The sequence below is a fragment of the Antrostomus carolinensis genome, unplaced genomic scaffold, assembly GCF_000700745.2.
Source record: "Antrostomus carolinensis isolate BGI_N321 unplaced genomic scaffold, ASM70074v2 scaffold20312, whole genome shotgun sequence".
Classification (NCBI taxonomy): Eukaryota; Metazoa; Chordata; class Aves; order Caprimulgiformes; family Caprimulgidae; genus Antrostomus; species Antrostomus carolinensis.
The window spans coordinates 6,804-24,394 of record NW_010300438.1 but is presented as its reverse complement, the minus strand read 5'-3'; the positions used below and the strand labels follow the sequence as shown (position 1 = coordinate 24,394).

Genomic DNA, 17,591 nt, shown 5'->3' with positions numbered 1-17,591 from the left:
CCGCGGGGGCGGGCAGAGGCCTCGCTGCCCTCAGCGGCGTCCCTCAGTCACCTGCCAGGCAGACGCTCGCCATGTCTGCGCTGGGCCCAGCAGCGTTGCCCTGGCAGCAGTGGAATGGGAATGGGATGGTGTCACAGCGGGGGCCGGGGCAGCAGGGGAGGGAGCAGAGGCACAGGCTGGTGGTGTGAGGGGGGACAAGGGCGACATGAGAAAGGAGGGAGCAGGGGACACAGGGACACAGCAAGCAGGAGGAGCGGGAGCCGAGCTGGCAGCTTCCCCCTCTGCTTGGGGACAGGGTGGTGGCTGGCAACAACCTGTGACAGCATTTGAGACCCGTCCAGGCTGCTCCCGGGCTGAGGGTACCTACCCGTCCAGGCTGCCCCCGGGCTGAGGGTACCCTGTGTGCGGTCCCTGGGGGTACATTTCACCCCACTGTGCTTTTTGCAGGAGAAAGGGGACAAAACCTGTCTCACCTGAAGGGGTTGAGATGCACTCCATGCCTCTCCGGGGAGCATCCCAGAGCACCGGCTTCCTTCAGGATGTGGTGGGAAGCTGGCTTGATCTCCCCTGGGCAGCCATGGCACTTTCTGAACCCCCAGCGAGTTGCAGGAGCTCCATCTGAGCTTCCCCTGCCCCAGGTGTGGGTGATCCCAGCACTGCTCTCTGCACGCTAAAGCCTCCCCGGGCAAAAGGGAAAATCGTGCCAGTGAAAGAGGCTTTGGGACCATCACAGAGGTGCCCAGGGTCCCATTGGGCTGATTTTGAGAGAGACCCACACCCATGTGCCCGTGCCTGGCTCTTACTACAGATACCGAAGCGTGGGGTGCAGACGCAGCGACCCACATGTGCACCCCATGGGTTGCAGCTGACAGTGCGTCCCACAGCTGGGCACTTTCTGAGGTGAGAGGGAAAGACACGACCATAATCATCATGAGCAAGCAGCTCTCAGGGTCGTTGGTGAGAAAACGCTTGGCACAGCAGCTCCACGAACTGCAGCTGTAAGCAAAATGCAGGGTGGCATAGTGGTTTTGTGTACCCACCGCATCTCCCCACAGCCTCAGCTGGGCTGCGGAGTGACACCCCTGCAGAACCACAGAGGAGCTGCAGGCAAAGCAGACAGTTTCTGACAGCGCAGCAGGATGCTGCTGAAGAAATTGCTTCTGTTGAAAATCCTGGGAGAGACTCGAGCATCTCTGCTGTATGCAATGGCTGCAGAGAGCACAGTGGATGTGCTGGTTGTGCTGTCGGCGATGGCGGGTCTGACATATCCCCTGCCAGTACACTGAGTGGCTGTAGAGGCTATCAAGGTGAAAGCTTAAATCACTGCAGTCCACTAGCAAGGTGTCCTGCAGGTCCTTGCAGGAGACAATCTGTAGTTTAAGGTGTTTTCTTGGAAGGTAGCATTTCTGAGAACCTTGAAGCCTGACCATTTAATAAAAGCATTGAATTTTAGGCTGTTTTTGCAGCTTCTTAGAAAGACAGTGAGTAGGAGACATTTTTCAGATAGCTCTTGCCACATTAAAACAGGTAATGTAGAATCATAGAATCATTAAAGTTGGAAAAGACTTCTAAGATCATCAAGACCAACCGTCAACCCAACACCACCATGCCCACTAAACCATGTCCTGAAGTGCCATGTCTACACATTTTTTGAACACTTCCAGGGCTGGTGACTCCACCACTGCCCAGGGCAGCCTGTTCCAATGCTTGACCACTCTTTCAGTAAACAAATTTTTCCTCATATCCAACCTAAACCTCCCCTGGTGCAACTTGAGGCCATTTCCTCTCGTCCTCTCACTAGTTACTTGAGAGGAGAGACCGACCCCCACCTTGCTGCACTCTCAGGTAGCTGTAGAGAGTGACAAAGACTTCCCTCAACCTCCTTTTCTCCAGACTAATCAACTCCAGTTCCCTCAGCCACTCCTCATCAGACTTGAGCTCCAGACCCTTCACCAGCTTCTTTGCCCTTCTCTGGACACACTCCAGCAGGCTTGCAAATTTTAGCCAGTGCCTAGTCTTCCATTGCTTAGCTAGAGATACGTTGCTTATCATCTGGTTTTAGACAACTCCAGGGCCATCAGCTCCCCAGCTCTGTTAATCCCCTCTGCTCCCCCGTGACAACAGAGCCCAGGTTGAGTTCTGGCTTGAGCACCTTTCCAGGGGAGCTCAATGCTGACCTTCGTGGCTGACGGAAATGCGTGACCTAGGGAAGCACACCGACGTGACATGTCACACAGTGTTATTAATGTCTGGCAGCTGCTGGCTACATGGCTTGCGTCTGCGTGTGCCAGCCAGAGATTTATGGCACAGGAAAACAGGAAACAAGAATTAACAGACCAGAGTCCCTGGACATACACTGAGAAGTCAGACACAAGGTATAAGATGAAGGAGCTGTCAAGGATGCAATCCTTGGTTTATGCTCTAGTAGCAATGGCTGTGGGGAGCTTCTGTATATTTGGAAAGATGGTTAGTGATGTGAGGACAGGTTGGCTCCTTAGCACTTCTCACGCGCTGTGGCACAGCCTGGATTTGGTTCAGATTGTCAAATTCTTTCAGGGAGCTCCTATGGTCCACAAGTGCACTGAGGCAGCTGGTCTGTGGTGTGCACCCAGCAGGGTCGGGAGACTGGGGGTGCAGGAGAGGCTGCTGTGCTGTTTGGCCAGGTTTGTGCCAGCTGGCTGTGGGGCTCTCACAAGTTTCCACAAAAAAGAAGCCGTCATTGGAGGAGGGCTGAGGACAGGAGGAGCAGCGGTTTGGACAGGAGCCATCAATGTGGTGAGTTGGGGGAGAGTCTACTCCCTACTATGGCATCAAGCAATTATAGTGGTCAGTAATGCGCAGCACCAGGGTGACCTTAATTCCAATTTTTCCTGATTTCTGAGGGTTAACTTGGCACCTTTGAGCTTGTACCACCAATGACACATTAGAAGCTGTGTAATTTATGGTTGCAGATTTGCAGCCTTGTTTTCAGAGCCACCGTAAAATGGCGTTTCTTGCAGACAGAGTTCCTGTGCTCCTCTCAGCTCAGCAGGCTGATGTGTGCAGCTGGAACCCCCCCTGCCTTGCTCCAGCAGCAGGTATGTGTCACAGCAGGATAGCAACTTGCTGCTGCTACCAGAAAAGGAGCTACATTTTCCATGTCACTATCCGATCGCCGTGTCAATTCTGAGCTTCAGAAGAGCTTGTCTGGTTTGTGAGGGACCACGCTCCAGCAGACAGGCTCTTCATCTCAGTTAGTCTTGTTGTCTTCAGCACCCCAGTTATTTCTCAGCATTTTCCACTCTGCATATTCCACCACAAAGAGCAGCAATGTCTGCAAACCTCTTGAAAACCCCAGGACTGTGGCTCACAGAATTTCTTCTCTGCTACGAGGGTTTTGTTGTCCCTTCCTTCATTAGGCTGATAGAAAAACCTAAGAAGAAGGAATGATGGCTGATGTTTGTTAGGCTGTGTCAGCTCTGTGAGTTAAATTGAGGAGGGACAGAGGGAAAGGATGTCTGATCAGCTCAAGAAACTCGTGAAGATGGATGCTACAAAGATTAGGTGTGAATTCCAGACTCAGTGCCTTGTTAAGCAGCAACCCCAGAAAGCACGTCTTAAATAATTTGAAATGTAAGCAGAAATGATAGAGAAATGCTTCCAAAAACACTTTATGGGGGGAAAAAGTTATTTCAGAAAGGAAATTCTGGTAAAAATACCTGAATCTCTTTCCTCGTGTTAGCTGGAGTGAAAAAATCAGAGTACTGGTAGAGCCATAAAGGTGCTCTGAACTGCAATGTTTGTATATCAGTATGTTGTTAGAAAATAAACACCAGGCTCTTTGCTTAGGGAGGAGGCCATGAGCAATTCTACTTGTGTAGCTGTTAGAGCGGACTAAGGAAGGGGCCAGCTCAGCCCCTGCGACACACCAGGTTATGTGTATTCCTTCCAGAGCATCAAAGAAAAAGGAACACTCTGATACCTTCATTTATTAAAACATACACCTGTGGTGGTTTTAGCCAGAGCCAGCAGCTAAGACCATGCTGTTGCTCACCCCCCACCCCGTTCCAGTGAGTTAAGGGAGAGCAAATATAACAAAGGGGCTCGTGGGTTGAAATGAGGACAGGGATGGCTCACTGACCAGTTACGGTCACGGGCAAAACAGACTCAACTTGGGGAAGAAAAAACGCAATTCAATTTGTTACCAATTAATCAGAGTAGGATAGTAAGACATAACAACCACATCTTACAACACCTTCCCCCACCCTTCCCTTCTTCCCAGGCTCAAATCACTTTGCTCCTGATTTCTCTGCCTTCTCCCCCCCAGTGGCACAGGGGGATGGGGAATGGGGGTTGCAGTTGCATGTTGTCTTTGCTGCTCCTTCCTCCTCAGCGGAATGGCTCCTCGAACGCTCCCCCACTCCAGCGTGAAGTCCCTCCTGCTGGCTAAAAGAGCCATGGACCTCTTTGGGCACAGCCCACAGCTCCAGCATGCGATCCTCTGTGGGCTGGAGACTGATCTTTGCTCTCGCACACCTCCTCCCCCAGCTCTGGCATGAGCATCTCTGAGGTCTTCTGCTCTGTCATGTCATGGGCTGCAGGGGGATCTCCACTCACCTCCTCCCCTTCTTTCCTCACTGACCTGAGTGTCTGTAGTTGTCTCTCTCACTTCCTCTCCTCCTCCTCTCTCTGCAGGTTGTTGTCAAGTTGTTGATGTTCCTGATTGTTAGCCAAACCGGTTCTCTCCTTCATAAATATGGCTTTGCAGAGGCATTTCCCTGTCACTGATGGGCTCAGCCTGGGCTGTAGGTGGGTCCACCTTGGAGCCAGTGGGAGCTTCTCAATGATTCTCACAGGGGCCATCACTGTAGCCACTTCCCCTGCTACCAAAAACACTTTCCCCCCACAAACCCAACAGCTTACCAAAGAGAACAGGTAGAGAAGGGGGTGCAATGCCCACCTCAGTGCCCCAGCCGCATGCTACCCCCTGCTCTCCACAGATGACAACATTCAGCAGCAGTGGCTCCAGCTCACCATGGAGGTGCAGACCCCTCTGTCTCCTTGCCCACCAGGCTAACTGTTTTGCTAAATCCCAGTTCCCAAGGCATTTGGTTCTGCTCCCATCTCAGCAATCGTTTGGCAGCTTGGGCTTGCACAGGTCCCTGTGCTCCATGCTGGCTGCGGCCCCGTTGGTGACACCACTGCAGCAGCGTCAAGCAAGAGCACGTTTGCTCTGTTCACGTGAGGAGTCGAACAGCACGGAGGAGACACCCTGCTAGAGCAGCGCTGGCACCTACTACCTGTTGTACATCTGATCTCCTCTCCCTGCACCCCTGTGCACTGGCCCTGCCTGTGTCCACAGCACAGGCCCTACCAGTGACCATAAAGTCACAAGTGAATCCAGCTTCAGAGCCAGAGTTGAGCCACCTGCCTACAAATCAAACATTCTAGTGGGGACATCTCAAGGAGAGACAGAAGATGGCAATACTGTTAGTCTGAGATGTGGGACAACAAAACCACTGGCTGAGTCAGCAGTCCCTACCCCAGCGCCTACAGGACATGGATTTAGATGTCCTCCAGTGCTGCATCTGGAGGATGTGGAGCTGCTCCTCAGGAGCATGTCTGGGCTGCTAAGACCAGCGGCCATCTGGTACTGATGTAAGAGCGGACAGCCCAGCCAAGAAGTCATCAGAGCCATTGCACAGCAGCCAAGAAAAAGTCCCCTTCCAGTTCAGCTCAAGCTCTTCCACAAAGCAGAATCTACTTCAAGAGCACAACCTTCACCCCAGCAGCTATGGCCCTGTGGGAAGGGATGCGGGTACCAGCCCACACAGAGCAGGGCTGAAGTCTCCATCTCCACAGACAAAAGCATTAGTGTGTGTGCTGATTTAAACCAAAATTATAGGAATTGCTGACTTTAATCACAGGTTAAATGATCTTCACTCTGCAATTGTACTTTATTTTGGTAGGTTTACTGTCAGTGGCTGCGAGCTGTGCGAATACGCTGATAAATATAGACTTTACATTAAAATTGGCACTCATTTTAACTTGGTAGATATGTTAATCTATTCACATTTATACAAGCACTGTACAGTTATAACATGCATTAATTCAGATGCTTAATTTACATTTTATTTTGTTAGGAAATAGTGAACCAAGCGGTTTTTTTACTTGTCATTTAGAAAATGGAATATTTAATTGATTGCAAAAGTGGCATTTAAAAATGGTTTCTTGAATTAATAATGCAACCTAAACCATAGCAGATTCATAAAAGCGTGCTTGAATGAACTGCTCTGGTCCTTTCAGGCTGGCTTGTTTAGTGCAAGAACAACTTGATCCAACCACAAAGTTATCCCTAGTGCGAGCTGGGGTTGGGACTACAGAGCTCCAGAGAGGTGTCTTCCCACCTAAATCTTTCTGTGGTAACCAAATGGGTTCTTCCAACGTCTGGGTCCATCAGGCTTTTGGAACGAGGAAATTTCATTGTTTTAACACTTTTGTTTCTTGCTTGTTGTAAATGTGTAAGAAGTAATACCAACACAGCCTGGTTTTCAGCTTTGAATGAGTTATTCCTTCAACGGCAGCAACTCAAACCATGGAAATTAAATTGTATGTCTGCAAAACCAGACTGAAGCAGGCAACTTGCTGAGCATTTTTTCACAGCAGGCTTTAGGAGCTTAGTGTTCGTCACAGGTTTGCCTGTCCTTAAGACTTGGGCAAAAATATCTTTTTTAAACTAACACCTGTAATTCTTTTATGTATTCAGACATAAATTAGCATAAATTAATCAAGATGGTTGACTATTTTTATAAATGAAATTAATTTTATTCAATAAAACCAGCTATGTTTCTTCTGATACTGTAACTACCAGGCAACAGAGTTGGAGAAACTTCCTTCAGTTGTCTCTGGAAAGAAAAACAGGACATTTTGTTTTGTTCTATTAGTCTTTAACTCTTTCAATGCTGCCATCTTCATTGCTTGCTGCTTTAGAGCAGTCAGGGATTGCATGCTCCCCACTCAGCTTGTCAGCATCTCCACAGTTTGTCCTTCTGGTTCACATGGCAGGGAAGCGGTCGAGCCATGGTTGATTATACAAAGGACAACAGCTCAGAAACTGTCACACCAGACAGGTTTTAGACCTTTATGCAGGACATTCAGAAGTTTGGATAATTGAGCCATGTTAAATGATCTACTGACAAGCACTTGGTACCTGGCATGCCTTGCCCTGTGCCAGGAGAAATGAAACATCACCACTCCTGTTGCCAGTTCACACAAGACTGTTCACCATAGTTGCCTGGTGAGATGGGCTCAGTCACCTCAACGTTCTGATGTGCTTTAGCTGAAGCTTCACTCAGCCAAGTGAATGACTAGATACCTTTTGTATCCCTCCTGTCTGGGACTGGAGGAAGTGCCACCCATTTCGCTGTAGACATGAGAGGGGAGCAATCCTGCTGTCACCTGTGACTAGCACTTCCCAACAACATTTATCTGCAGTGGGAAATATCCTGGGATGACTGGGTCTTATTTTTCAGCCAGTATAAGCAGGTTATCTCTTGGGAATATTTTTCTTCTCTGCTGCCAACTTGAGGTTTATGAACTGATTTGGCCAGCATTGGAATCAAGTCTTAAGAGCTTCAGCAACATCACCTTTCACCTGGAGCCATGCAACTGCTGCTTCTTATCCTAGTTTGCTCTGCTACGGAGCATATGGCTACCCAGCATGTATCTGACCTCATTTAGGACTGACAGCAGCCCTGTTCTGAAGGGGAAGCGGGACCAGATGACCTCCAGTGGTACCTTCCGATCAGTGTTTCCAATTCTAAGATATATATATTTATATTCAGTAATTGTCTCATGAGAACTGATCCCTGATAACCTGAGTATGACTGAAACACACTCTACAATTGAGCCTCAGACGGTCTGCTTGAGCACAGAAGCCTTACACAACCATGGACAGAAAGAGACTGTTCTACTACATGGCTCTGAACGTATAGTTAGGTAAGTAATACCTTAAGAGTGCTTAATGAAAGGCTGAAACTTGCTGAGCTATGGGGCTAGTTTAATTGCTTGCTAGCTTTGTAACAGATCACAGAATCACAGACTGGTTTGGGTTGGAAGGGACCTTAAAGACCATCCAGTTCCAACCCCCCTGCCATCAGCAGGGACACCTTCCACTAGACCAGGTTGCTCAAAGCCTCATCCAGCCTGGCCTTAAACACTTCCAGGGAGGGGGCAGCCACAGCTTCTCTGGGCAACCTGTGCCAGTGTCTCACCACCCTCACAGGGAAGAATTTCTTCCTCATATCTCATCTCTATCTACCCTCTTGCAGTTTAAGGCCATTAGCCTTCATCCTGTTGCTCCCTGCCCTTGCCAAAAGTCCCTCCCCATCCTTCCTGTAGCCCCTTCAGGTACTGGAAGGCCAGCCTGAAGAAGATGAAGAAGGTGATCCCACTGGAGGAAGGCAATGGTCATGGCTGGAATGATTCCTGTACACATCACGCAGTGGACACGGCAGCAGCAGAGCCCAGGGGATGGGCGCTTGCTGAGGGCGTCTGTTTGCTGGGAAGGGGAATACTTTGCCAGACAGCCCTGTCAGCCACGCTTGCCCAGCCACCTAGGAACGATGCCTGGAGTCGGGGCAATCATAGCAGGACAAGATAAACCAGTCACTTGTGTGCATGACCAATTATTATTAATAAATGGGCTTAAAGAGGCTGGCAAAAGTCTTCCCTCATCACGCTGTACAGCTCCAGCTTCCTGAAACTCAGACTTGATGTTACTTACCAACTAGGTTACTTGCAATTACTCTAAAAGGGCAATTTCTCCAGCTCCATTTTAGAAAGTGTTTCTGTTGCACTGACAGCTGTTCCAGGAAATCTGCAAGCCAGCCAGTTCTATAAAGTTCACAGTTACTTCACTTAGTGTATCCCCTTTTTAAGCACTTCAATTACAGGTGAAGTAAATTTTTCAGATCCCATTACCACTACAGTGATACAGGTAACTATTGACAGTGATTTTTTTTTAAAAAAAAAAACAAATCAAGTAATTTTTGATTGACCTTTTTTGCTACTTCCAGTCAAACTGATTTTATTTTGATTTGATTAATTTATTGACCTGAATTTCTGGCTTGATTTAAAGAGAAGCTATTACTTATGTGCTGTTGCAGTATTTCACATCTGGATTGCTATGGCAGCCTTCTTGACATCGTTAAGGACCAGCACAGAGCTGGCTCTTTTCCAGCCTCGTAGGCTTTATCCCCGGCAGCCCAGAGCCTGAGAGCAGAGCACAGATGCCTTTCGGTGGCTTTCAGAGGACGACAAACACTATTTAATGAAGACTGCTGACCAAAAAAGCCTTTGCCCCAATAGACGCTATTTAAAATCCTCCTCACTGTTTGCCTAGGAAGTACATCATCCCCATATGACACCAGCACCAACACAGAATAAATATTTACAGAACACATCCCCCTCCTCTCATTACAAACAATTCTGCTATCTGCAGTTGCTAATGGACATGTGCCATGTTCAATTATATCAAAAACAAAAGGCATTCTAAGAAAAGCTGCTTATGTTTCTAGCCTTGTCGCTTATCGGCTCTGTTCCCACTGGCTTCATTCTTCTACTTCGTAATTTTTAGCTTCTACTGATTCTTTTATTTCCCCTCTTTGGTGATTAAATATTGCAGTTAGTGCCCCTATTCCCTCTCTTCCAAGGTTAGTTTTTAATGTCCTTCCATTTGCATTTATACTTGTAAGTCATTTAAAAATTCTCGGGTTTCAGCCATATTTTTATCTAAGTTCCTCTTTTCCTGTAAATCAGAGCATTCCCTGAGCTGCAGCCAGTGTCTCTGGGATGCTCCACACTGCTGGTTGAAGCACCCCTTCATTGGCCAGAAGCAGGATGTGACGGCAGAACAGCGGGTAAGTGGAGCTTCCCACCCAGTGTCTTCTGGCACTGAATCAAAACCTGGCTGTTTCCCTTGTGTTTTGCATTAAGTCATCAGAATGTTCCTACTCTCAGTGTGCCAGGAAGCACAACGGTAACCCTGTGGCCAACCTTTAGCCTGAAAACGAGTATTTTGGTCTATCCCCTGCCTCTCAGCATCCTGTGCTGGCTGCAGAAGACCAGAGAGTTGCGTTTCCCAAACCAGGGCTACCCTGAGCAGTTGCCCCTGCGCAGTGAGCAGCAGCGGAACACCAGGCCATCTTGTTTCCTGGTTTGGTGTGCAGCACACTCCTGCCTGCTCACGCTGCTTTCACATTACACCATGTGCATTTATAAGCTACTTATTATCCTTCATCATCAGCAGCTTCATTACAGGGCCACCACTTCAAACATCTCTCTAGCCCACAGTTCCTAGACAGCTTGCTACTAACGGTGGCCATTACAATCCAGTGTCCTGTCCCACCAAAGCCAAACCACTTAGCAGAGTGTTTGCATCCTTTGTCACCCTTGCGCTTTGCCCAAAAGCCCTCTGCAAGTTCAGACCACATCCTCCACTTGTTCTGTTAGCTGAGCACCCAGCCAATACCTGGATAAACCCCAGCTGAAGAAACTGGTTCTCCTGACACAGCCTTCTCACCCACTAGACAATGGCACAGCATCTCCTGCTGCAAAAGCTGTACCAGACACGCAACCAACATGTGATAGTTTAACTGGGCTGGCAGCCAACCAAGACACAGCCACTCACAGCCCACACCCCCCAGGGAATCGGGGAGAGAACTGGAAGGATAAAGGTAAGGAGATTTGTAGGTTGAGATAAGAACAATTTAAAAATTAGAGTAAAATAAAATTAATAATAACAATGATAACTATATATATATGTGTGTGTGTGTGTGTATATATATCTATGTGAGTGATGCACAGTACAACTGCTCACCACCCGCTGATAACGATCCCAGAGTGAAAAGAACCCCGAAACCGAAATCACAATCCTGGAAAAGTGAGCCTGAGTGATTCCTGAGAGAATCCTCCCCTTTCTGGTCAGCCCTGGTTAACATACTGACATGACGGGATATGATCTGGAATATTTCATTGGCACATCCAGATGTCAGGTCTGGGTTTTGCTGTTCACTGCGCTTCTCCCTCCCAGTCCTGATGCAGCTGTGAACCAGCCAAACACAGTGGCCTTGAGCTCCAGCAACTAATAACACCAGTGCTGTTATCAGCATTCTTCTCATAACAAATCCCACACTGAAACCAAAACACAGCTATTCTAGCTGCTAAGAAGAAAATTAACTCTGTCCTAGCAAAACCAGAACGCATAATCTTGCAGAATTCAATTCTCTCTGTTGAAGGAGGGAAGCCCCAGGAAACAGTCTAAGACAACCTGGGGATTGAGATCCAGACCGTGGCAGCGGTACCACAAAACATATGAGCCACAGTCTGGGTAAGAACTGGCATCTTTTTTTTTTTCTGTGCAAAACAGGAACCTGAGCACCACTTCTCAGAGCAGAAGCAGAGACTGATTCAATGCTAACTCGCTCGAACAGAAGACTTAACATCAGCTTCGCAGCCGATGGCTTTGACAGGGTCCCCACACAATTACAAGGTGAGCAGCATTGCTCTCCACCTACACAGTTCTCTGAATGGTTTTAATGCACTCCCAGAAGAGCTCTGACTTCATGACTACAGGAACAAAAATGCTCGGTTGATCCTTGTACAAGTAATCTATGTGAGGAAAACATTTCAAGTTTCAGGTGAAAAGCTTAAACCCTCCCAAAGAGCAGAGAACAAACAGGAAGAAGAGACTCAAGCTCATCAATCTCCAGGCCATGCCAACAGAACAGATGAAGGGCAGCTTCAGTATGGATCATCTCCTCACAGTCACCTGCAGATGCTAGAGAGAGACACGTCTTCAGTAATCACTTTGGAGCCTAACATTATCTTAGTAACAAGCAGCTGGAGTTTCTGGCAACAAGGTGATCCAAGGTGAAAGTGACCCACTGGAGAGCAAGTTATCTGGATATATGGAAAAGCCATCCACATTCCTGGATGCACACAGTTTGACCTGATGCCTTATTTTTTTCAGCTGTGCTGCCCAACAGCCACAGCGAGGGTTGGCCTTCTATAACCCCCACCTCTCCTCATTTGAAAGAAGACAACTGATGAAGTAAATGACCCAACAAAAATGTGAATAAATGTCCACCCTCTTCTGAGGGCACGACTGAAGGGGCAGGTATTTTTCACAGCCACTAGAAAGCTTTGTAACCTTTTGAAAGTATATCAGGGACATTTTCAAGCCTGACTGAGACAGAATGTCACTTATTAGCAGTGTTCAGGATTGTTACATGAAAAAGCTGTACCACATTCATAATTTAGAATAAAAGCAGAACTGAGAGAGAAAGAATAACTAAGGAGACCAATTGCCACACTTTACTTTGGAGGTGAGAGCAAGGCAAACAGAGTATTTGCTTCAATGAACTTTATTTAATTCCGTATTATACAAGTGGGATCTGAATCCCCAAACTTCCCATCATCAACATAATGGAGAAGCCCCGCTGCACAAAAGGAAGGGAGAATTTTGGAGCCAGAAGACAGGCAAGATCAAGCCATTTCTCCCCATGTGGTCAGAAATTCTTCCTCCTTCATACAATGTGCTTCCCAGACCAGCAGGTTTACCCCAGGAATGAGAGAGACAAAGCTAGCTCTAAACATTCCTCCCTCCTCCTCTTCTCCCCAGTAAGAGAGGCTGCTCAATGCCAGTAGTGGAATGGTTAAAGAGAGGGAGTACATTAGGTTTTCAGTCTCTCTCAACTCCCTCTCTCCTGAAAAAGATCCAGGAAAATCAAAGACCTAAAATGCTGAAGACTTACCTCCTTTCCTTCCCCCATCCCATAGCCTTGCTCTCTAAGCAGAGAGTAGGCAATGAACTCTGAGGAGGCTGAAGGAAAGCCAAGGAAAATCAGGGGCTACCTGAATCCCTGGGGATCTGGTGGCTACCCTGGTGCCCTCACTCATTCCCTTTGAGGTTCAGAGACCTGTTTGGAATAGTACACACAGAGGGCCTCCCTTAGGGATTTGGAAGCAACCAGGGACACAGGAACCACCGTGAGGGTACACACCATTCCAGGGATGGCCCAAACCACAAACAGGGCAAGGCTGCCCCTCAGCCAAGGCCCCAAGGGCTGGGGGAGCCGGGACGAGGCCTTGGCAGGGGGAAGAGAGCTCCTGCAGCAGTACTGAGGGCTCACGGGATTTTACTTCTTCTTCCTCTCCTGGGAACAGCGAGGACAAAACCTGGTAGGAAGGGAAGTAAAAATCCAGCATTTAGGGTATGACATGAACCTCAAACATATCATCCCAAAGGACCTTTTCCAACATCCTTGACAAAGCCTTAATTCAAATTTTCCATTTTAAGACTTCTTCTAAGTGTGTACTTAGAAGTACTTCTAAGTACTTCCCCTTCTGCCACCCAGGACCTCCCCTTTCCAAAGGCCAATGTGCCCTCCAGCTTGCTTGTTCACTCACCATTTTCCTCTTGGTTTTGTTGTCAGACCCACGCAGGCAAAATGAAACCATTCAATGGAACACTGTTGGGATGGAGAGCAGTCAGTTAAAGAGCAGTTTGCTTTTGAAACCTTTGCTTCTGGGCTCCTGGAGTTTCCCAACACTTGATCACAAACTCCTAAATCCCGAGCAGCGATCAGGCAATGAAGACTCACACCCAACCTGGACACTGTTAGCAAGAACTCCCCTTCTCCCTTGCTAAGTGTGGGAGCAAGACAGCAACCTGTCATTTTAAGGAAAACCCTGAAGAAAGAGGCACTTAACAGGTCACGGCAAGCCACCCCTCTGCCCTTCCAAGCTACCTGAGATAAGCTCTCTTCTTGTTACTGCTTGCTCTATCAGACCCCACCCAAGCAGGACAAGACTTTCCATGCAAGACTCTCCACTCCTTTCTCCCCCACTTCCATCAAGTGCAGGTTCTTACATCTGGGTTGTCGCAGCCAATCATCTCCCCGTAGGAGACCTGGTGGCAAAGGCAGTAAGTGGGCTCATTGGGGTCCACAGGCATGTCCAACACATCCGAAGGGTGCACGTTTCCAAAGGTGACTGAAGGCATCCCATACTCTGTGCTACTGCAGGAGAGGAATAAAGTAGGTCAGCAAAGTGACTGGCTTTGAGTCCCTTCGTGCCTCCCACAACAATGCCCTGTTTGCCAGAGACAGCCACTTCTCTTTTTTTAAGCACACACACACCCAGCTCCACTGAAGTGACGTGCTTTCCCCTTCACACCACACTCCCCTGAAATAATTAAAAGGTCTCCCTCCTCTTGCTTTCCACGAAGGCACAGGGGACACAGCATCTAGTGTGGGTGGGGATCAGATCCGTCACAGGGAAGTCTGGCTAGGCCTCCCGTGGTCTGATTTGCAGTGCTGCTCCTCATGCCTGCAAATCTCTTAAACACTTACGTGCGGACAAGCTTCAATTTCTTTTGGGCAGTTTTTGGTGCTTCTTCATCAGAGTTCTTCCCTTTAGAGCGAGCACGGGCAGCTTTCTTCTCTTTTTGGGCTCGGCCCTCTGGTAAGAAGAGAAAAAGGTGTTTCATCTGCCACCCCATTGAAACAGACACCTGATAGTAACAACCTCCCCAGCACTAAAATACTTAGGAGCGTGGATTGGCTTTGGGCCATGCACCCCATCTTAATTTTATCTAGCAGCCTTGAATATGCTCACACAACAAGAGCCCAGGTCAACATCTTTTTACCTGTCCTTCAGATTCCAGCGTAACAGTCTTTGATCTGTACCACTCCAGTGCCTGCCTTCATCCCCACCACTTCCAAAGTCACTTGGCTGCCTCCTGTATCAATCTGCAGCCCAGTGGTGGTACTCACTCTTCTTGCCCTTGCTGGAAGAACTGTCATAGTCACTCGACTCTATCTGCTTCTCCTTCAGGTCTGCTTCAAAGCGAGCAAGGTCTGTGTCCAGCCGCCGGATGTGCTTATCAACCTGCAAAGACCAGGAGTTACCACAGAACAGAGCCCAAGAGAGCAAAGAGGACAGGGTACGGGACTCACGCTGAGAGCTGAGAAGCAAGAGTGGTTAGGCCCTCAAAAGGGAGATCAGGGCCTTCCAGGATTGAGGGCTTTAGTACAGCCTCTCATAAGATAAGCACTAGACACTTCCCTTCATACCATCTCGTAGGTCTGCATCGCCAGCTGAACCTTGTCGTCCCCAAACTCTTTGCATTTCCCATAGGCCTCCTGGATTTGCTTGAGAAGCCCCAGTTTTTCCTCTGAAGACAAAGTCCGTGCATTGCTGATATACTCTGTGGCCAATTTATCGATCTCCGACTTGAGGTCTGAAACAAGTTTACCATTAGATACAGAAATACACACACACACACACACACACACACACACACACTACAGTGCTCTCCATCAAGACAGGCTGAAGGACCAGAGCAGCTGTAGGGCATCCTCCCCTGTTCTGAGATCCCCGTGATAAAAATAAAGAAGAGAAAATAAAGGCTGGTCAAGCTGGTCATATTTCCTGTCTCATCAACAAAACCATCTCTAATCCTCACCTTCCGTCCTCTGATCCAGATCTCGCATGAGCTGGAAGTTTCTCTGCAATTCAAACGGCAGGTTCTCAATACCTGCAGGGAAAGGAGGATACATGGAGAAGTCAAGTTCCTGTCCACGATGCCAAGGCAGGAACAAAGCCAACTGATAACACCACATACACCACCCCAGCAGTTCCCAACGCCCTTTCCCGGTGCACGTTAGCCTGCTTCCATTTGTTGGCAACTCCAAAGGAGACCAACTATAAAGATGTGATATATGGAATCCAGGAGCACAGTTCTATAATGCACACCAGTTAACAGCAAACTGCTGCTATTCTATAATGCACACAGTTCTACAATGCACACCAGTTAACAGCAAATTGCTGCCAGGCAGAAAGGTCTACATTAAGAAAGCAGAAAACCAAAGTCTGTAATGAAGTCAGTCATTATAATACAACGTATCCATCCAAGAACTCCATTCAGTAATGAAAAAAAATAGTACAACAGCTGGTAAATAATGCCATTTAGTTATTTCTATGCAAGGATGTAAAAATTAAAGTTGATTAAGTGCTCATTCACTGAAAAGGGAGCCCGTTTCAGTGCATCCATTTTACACACAGGGGACAGGAGACACTTTGTGCAGAGCCAAAGAGCGAGGCTGAGACAGGCTGGGGAGCAGTGAGCAGCGGTCTGAACCCCTGGCACGCGTTCCTCGTTCTGCCTCCTGCACCGTAATCTCAGTCTGTCTGTCCAACACCTGGAAGGATGCTCTATATTGTGAATAATAAATGTTTGTAGGGCTCTGAATGAGCAATGTGAAGTTGATAGTCAATTAATTTTCAATGCACTATGCTACTCAGTCCCTAGGCATCACCAGATGCTCAACTGACAAAGCTGATAACAACTATTCTCATTTTTCCACGCCTGTCTAATCAAACTGAGATCTAGTGTCCCTGCACTAACCTGACATCCAAGCTGGATTGTTGTCACCTTTCTACCTAGATAAAAAAAAAAATAAATTAAAAATCTCACTTGCAGGTTAGGGAAAAAACCAAAAAGGTGGAGGGAAAAGCTCTTCAGAAACACAAGATAAGCACGTCTGCCTTCTAACCCACCCTCCAACACACAGGGAGTGCAAATGAAGGTGTCTCTATCCATCATCAAAACTGTCTAACACATCAGTCCCACCACTGCCCCCTGTTTCTACAGTAGAGACGTTTCCCTGAAAAGCCATCAGCTGGCAGGGAAGGTCTGGATGCAAGAGGCAGGTTTTAACAAGTACTATACACAGGCCATTAAATTAAGTCCTGCAAGAGGTAAAAACAACTGCAGAATACAGGAAGTTACACACAGAATCCTTAGAAGCAACCAAGCTATTGCTTCAATAGAATTCTGTTGCCATTTCTCGTCTAAATATCTGAGAAATGCTGGGATGGCAGGTGTCCTTAACTACCCGGATACACAACTACCCAGCACACACACACTGCCCCCCTGCATCCAAAGGCAGGGAACACCGCAAAATCCAATTCTCAAAAAATTAGTAAGCAGCAAAATGAAGGCTGCCTGCACATTCCTGAATTTGCATCTTCCACGTTTGTTTGGCATGAGAAACTTCACACAAGGTTCAAGCAGCCAGCTACCAGATTACATCCCTACGGCTCAAAAAAGCGTCTCAGAAGACAACAGGGACACCATGTTGAAAATTATCATTGCTTCCAAAGGGAGCTGCAGCCACAGGCAGGGATGAAATCCAGCTTGGGAATCTCAAGACCACACCTTTTCCCTTCCTGCAATCCCCAGCCTTGTCAACTCCAAACCTTTCAATTTATACAGCAAATGAAACATGGGTCACACTGCAGCACACTGCTCTTCGTCCCTCTCCAAAGCATCCCCTGCAGAAGACAGGATGGGAATCCTCTAGAGGAAAACAGTATCTGTTCCTGCACTGCACACAGTATGTCCAATTTACACTGAGGTTATTAATCCTGGAAGATCACAACTGGTAAATTCTTGACTTTGTAGTTTTAAAAAAAGATTAATGGAATTTCTTTTTCTCTTCTAAAAAGGAAAGTCGATAAAAGCACAAATTCTATCAAGTACAGCC

At 47.7% G+C, this 17,591-nt stretch overlaps 1 protein-coding gene across 1 annotated transcript; it reads right to left on the bottom strand.

The window, feature by feature from the left end:
- Nucleotides 1–12,340: 12,340 nt before the first annotated feature.
- Nucleotides 12,341–15,665, bottom strand: ING4 (inhibitor of growth family member 4). Its single transcript, XM_010163145.2, has 7 exons — nt 15,509–15,665; nt 15,117–15,283; nt 14,817–14,931; nt 14,394–14,502; nt 13,913–14,060; nt 13,450–13,511; nt 12,341–13,218 (listed from the first exon to the last, which is right to left on the bottom strand). The coding sequence occupies exons 1-7, from the start codon at nt 15,663–15,665 to the stop codon at nt 13,179–13,181; spliced, it is 798 nt and encodes a 265-aa protein (XP_010161447.2). The 3' UTR covers nt 12,341–13,178.
- Nucleotides 15,666–17,591: the final 1,926 nt, after the last annotated feature.

What these genes read in the sequence shown, in the direction of transcription:
- ING4 (XM_010163145.2), bottom strand. Translation starts at nt 15,665, where the DNA reads ATGTGGTGTTATCAGTTGGCTTTGTTCCTGCCTTGGCATCGTGGACAG. An exon ending in AAATTGAAGCTTGTCCGCAC is followed by an intron (nt 14,061 to 14,393) that starts GTAAGTGTTTAA and finishes CCTCTCCTGCAG; the next exon opens with TAGCACAGAGTATGGGATGC. An exon ending in ACAAAACCAAGAGGAAAATG is followed by an intron (nt 13,219 to 13,449) that starts GTGAGTGAACAA and finishes CCTTCCTACCAG; the next exon opens with GTTTTGTCCTCGCTGTTCCC.